The sequence below is a fragment of the Octopus bimaculoides genome, chromosome 29 (genome assembly GCF_001194135.2).
Source record: "Octopus bimaculoides isolate UCB-OBI-ISO-001 chromosome 29, ASM119413v2, whole genome shotgun sequence".
Classification (NCBI taxonomy): domain Eukaryota; kingdom Metazoa; phylum Mollusca; class Cephalopoda; order Octopoda; family Octopodidae; genus Octopus; species Octopus bimaculoides.
Window position 1 is genome coordinate 2,664,599 of NC_069009.1, and position 3,932 is coordinate 2,668,530.

Here is a 3,932-nt window from a genome sequence, read left to right on the forward strand (position 1 = left end):
CGTTAGCACACCGAGCGAAATGCTTAGCGGTATTTCGTCTGCCGCTACGTTCTGAGTTCAAATTCCGCCGAGGTCGACTTTGCCTTTCATCTTTTCGGGGTCGATCAAATAAGTACCAGTTACGCACTGGAGTCGGTATAATCGACTTAATCCGTTTGTCTGTCCTTGTTTGTCCCCTCTGTGTGTAGCCCCTTGTAGGTAGTAAAGAAATAACACAGCCACTCCTGTGCCTGTAACTTAGTAGTTCATCAAAAGATACTGATAGACTAAGTATCGGAAGTAGAAAGAAAATAAGTACTGGGGTTGATTTGTTTGACTAAAGCCCTTTGAGGTAGTGCTCTAGCATGGTTGCAGTTCAATAACTGAAACAATAGATTTTAGAGGGAGGATTACAAACTTATCAACAAATTCTGTTTGTTTACTGTTCTTTGTTATCTTTGATATTTTGTTCAGTGAATGGATTGAACTTGGGGAAGCTTCGTGATATGGAGCCACAAGTGACAGATGCCTCTTTGAAACAGATCCGACTAACAGGTCTCCGTTCGTCCCAGTTATATCGAGTGTTCATTTGGGCTCGTACCCTTGTTGGTAAAGGTGACCCCTACTTCATTGAAGTCTCAACAATTAAACCAAGTAGTGAGTATTATTTTTGGAAGATTACACACACACACTCCTATACATATATAAAGTCACTCACACTCGAATTCGAACTTGGAACATAAAGCTGGACAAAATGTTGCTAATAATAATAATAATAATAATAACAATAATAATAATAATAAATGCCCTGATGCAGTACCAGGCAGTGGCTCTCATGGCTTCTGATCTTAACTGATTGGAAGTGTTTTCATGTACATTGTTTTGTCTTGGTATAAAAAGATGGGCTACAGCAAATATTCTGCTTATACCACAGATTTGCTTGTCAGTTGTTTGACCTTAACCAGTTGAGCATGTCCCTTGGTGGCTGACGATATGTGCATCTCTGATCATGAGCAGAAGTAGTGGGGGAGCATCATAGCCATGTGTTGAGAGGAATTCTTTGGGGTTTGAATAATTTACCTTTGGAAACATGGGTGTTTTGTTCATTATCCTTAAAACAAACCTTATTCAGGGACCTTTTGAGTGGGATGGGCTACTCGACCTGAAGAAAATTCTAACTTGTGCCCACCTGCGAGGTCATGCGCTGTTTATCTTGATATGAGATCACCATGTCGCGCACATATGGTTGTGATGCATGTGCCTGGTGTACCCTTATCAGACGGGTAGTCATGATGGGTATATTGGGCTTTGTATATTTTACCCCAGTGACACTTTGATGGCATGCACTGCTCTCTCACTCAATAATAATAATAATAATGATTATAATAATAATAATAATAATAATGATTATAATAATGATGTATTTCAGCCCCAGCAGTGCCAACATTTTCCTTTGTCCACATTGACGTCCATTATGTGAACATCTCTTGGCCAGAGAGTCTGAAAACTGACATGCATGGGAGTGTTTACTATATTGAGTATAGGAAAGAAGGTAAGTTCACACTCAAAGTAGCCCTTATTTTATTTCTCTCTACATAGCCTCTATTTAAATATAACTCCTATTTCAACAGAACCCCTACTCACATTCAACACAGTCCCCACACCCACTCAACCCAGTACTACATCCACTTTACAGCCCCTTCTCTATTTCAACACTGGGCCTTAATCTCACTCAACACAGTCCCCTACTCTCACACAACACAGTCCCCTACTCACTCAACACAGACCCCCTACTTTCACTCAAGTCCCTACTTCCCCTCTATATGGACCCCCTACTCTATCTCTCAACCCTATCCCTACACCTCATGCTACTCTGAGACATTGCTCTCCCATTCTATACTTCCTCCTCCTCTCATGTTATTCCTCCCACCCTTTCCTCCTACATTATTCTTACCTCCTCCTCTCATGTCACTCCTACTCCTGTTGAGTGACTCTCCTCTCTTGATTTTCGTCTCTCCCCCTCACTCTACTGTCCCTCTTCCTCTCTTCCAGAATCTTCCGACTGGCTGCAGACAACTGATGAGTCAGTGTTTAGCTGGAAAAATGTGACCAATCTTGAAGCAGGAACTGACTATGAATTCAGACTGGTGGCCACAAATGGAATGGTAACACAAGCAAGTGAGATACAAGTGGCAACTACATATGGACACTGTAAGTACAGTAGTAGTAGTAGTAGACTACAGTTGTAGAGAGGTTATGTGCCTCTGGCCTATTGAGTCTGGTGAGTTACCTGTGCTATATCAGTGCAAGATGAATGGTCACTCTCTGACCAGCCATAACAATCCATTTTCTAAATGCACAGTCTATATTGTGTGTGTGTTTGTGTCTGTCCTCCACCACCACTTGATAACTTGTGTTGCTGTGTTTGCATCCCTGTAACTTAGCAGTTCAGCAAAAGTGACTGACAGAATAAGGATCAGTTTGAAAAAGTAAGTACTTGGGTAGATTCATTCGACTAAAATACCTGAAGGTGGTGTCCCAACATTTCTGCAGTCTAATGACTAATTAAAGTTGAAATACTATACATAGGTGCAGGCATGGCTGTGTGGTTAAGAAGCTTGCTTACCAACCACATGGTTCCGGGTTCAGTCCCACTGCATGGCACCTTGGGCAAGTGTCTTCTACTATAGCCTTGGGCCGACCAAAGCCTTGTGAGTGGATTTGCTAGATGGAAACTGAAAGAAGCCCGTCATATATGTGTGTATGTATTTGTGTGTTTGTTTGTCCTCCTGCTTGACAAGCAATGCTTGACATAAACACACCAGTTTGAAAAGCAATGGTGGTTTGTTTATGTCCCGTGCAAGTATGGAAAAGTGGTCGTTAAAGCAATAGTGATGATGGTGTTGATAAAAGCAGTGATGATAGTGTTGGTGTTAGTAGGGGTGGTGTTGATGATGATGATGATTGCATATCTTTTTTGTCTCGTTGCAGATGTGGGCTTTGCAGGAACCAGTGGCTGGTTGTATGGTATGTTGGTGGCTCTACTAATCCTTGTATGTATTGCTATTGCACTGTACGTACTACGGGAGAAGATATCAGTGCGAAGGCGCGAGTCATACAAAAAGAATATGGGAGGTAAGTTGTGTGAAGTAATCTTGTTTTAAGAGAAAAGGAAGTACTCTTGTTGTGGGAAGACCCCAGGAGGTTAGTACCAATATTGTTATGCGTTGGTAGAGTACTGTACTAGCAAGTTTGATTGTTATGTTGCACTGGGGAAACAATTATAAAACTGATTACCTTTGCAAAAGGTTGCGTGAACCCTTAAAAACTTTATCAAAGAACCACTGGCAGTCTGTCGGTCATGATAACATGGGTTCCAGTTGATTTGATCCTTAGAACAGCCTGCTCATGAAAGTAACTGGCAAGTGGCTGAGCACTCCACAAACATGCGTACATTTAATGTAGTTTTCGGGGAGATTCAGCATGACTCAGAATGTGACACGGCTGGCCCCTTTTGAATTACAGGTACAACTCATTTTTACCAGCTGAATGAACTGGAGCAACATGAAATAAGGTGTCCTGCTGAAGGAGATAATGCACTGCCAGGAATCGAACCCTTAATCTTACAATCATGAGCCAAATACTTGGACCATTAAGCTATCATCATCGTCGTTTAACGTCCGCTTTCCATGCTAGCATGGGTTGGACGATTTGACTGAGGACTGGTGAAACCAGATGGCTACACCAGGCTCCAATCTGATTTGGCAGAGTTTCTACAGCTGGATGCCCTTCCTAACGCCAACCACTCAGAGAGTGTAGTTTATATATATATATATATATATATATCATCATCATCATCATCGTTTAACATCCGCTTTCCATGCTAGCATGGGTTGGACGATTTGACTGAGGACTGGTGCAACCGGATGGCTACACCAGGCTCCAATCTGATT

At 42.0% G+C, this 3,932-nt stretch overlaps 1 protein-coding gene across 1 annotated transcript in view; it reads left to right on the forward strand.

The window, feature by feature from the left end:
* The window catches only part of LOC106873413 (neuroglian), a 72,055-nt gene that overhangs the window by 45,008 nt on the left and 23,115 nt on the right, over positions 1-3,932 (forward strand). The window contains exons 18-21 of the mRNA XM_052977832.1: positions 454-636; positions 1,409-1,531; positions 2,032-2,190; positions 2,971-3,114. Of these exons, the coding sequence (XP_052833792.1) occupies positions 454-636; positions 1,409-1,531; positions 2,032-2,190; positions 2,971-3,114 (609 nt within the window). The remainder of the gene's footprint in view (positions 1-453; positions 637-1,408; positions 1,532-2,031; positions 2,191-2,970; positions 3,115-3,932) is intronic.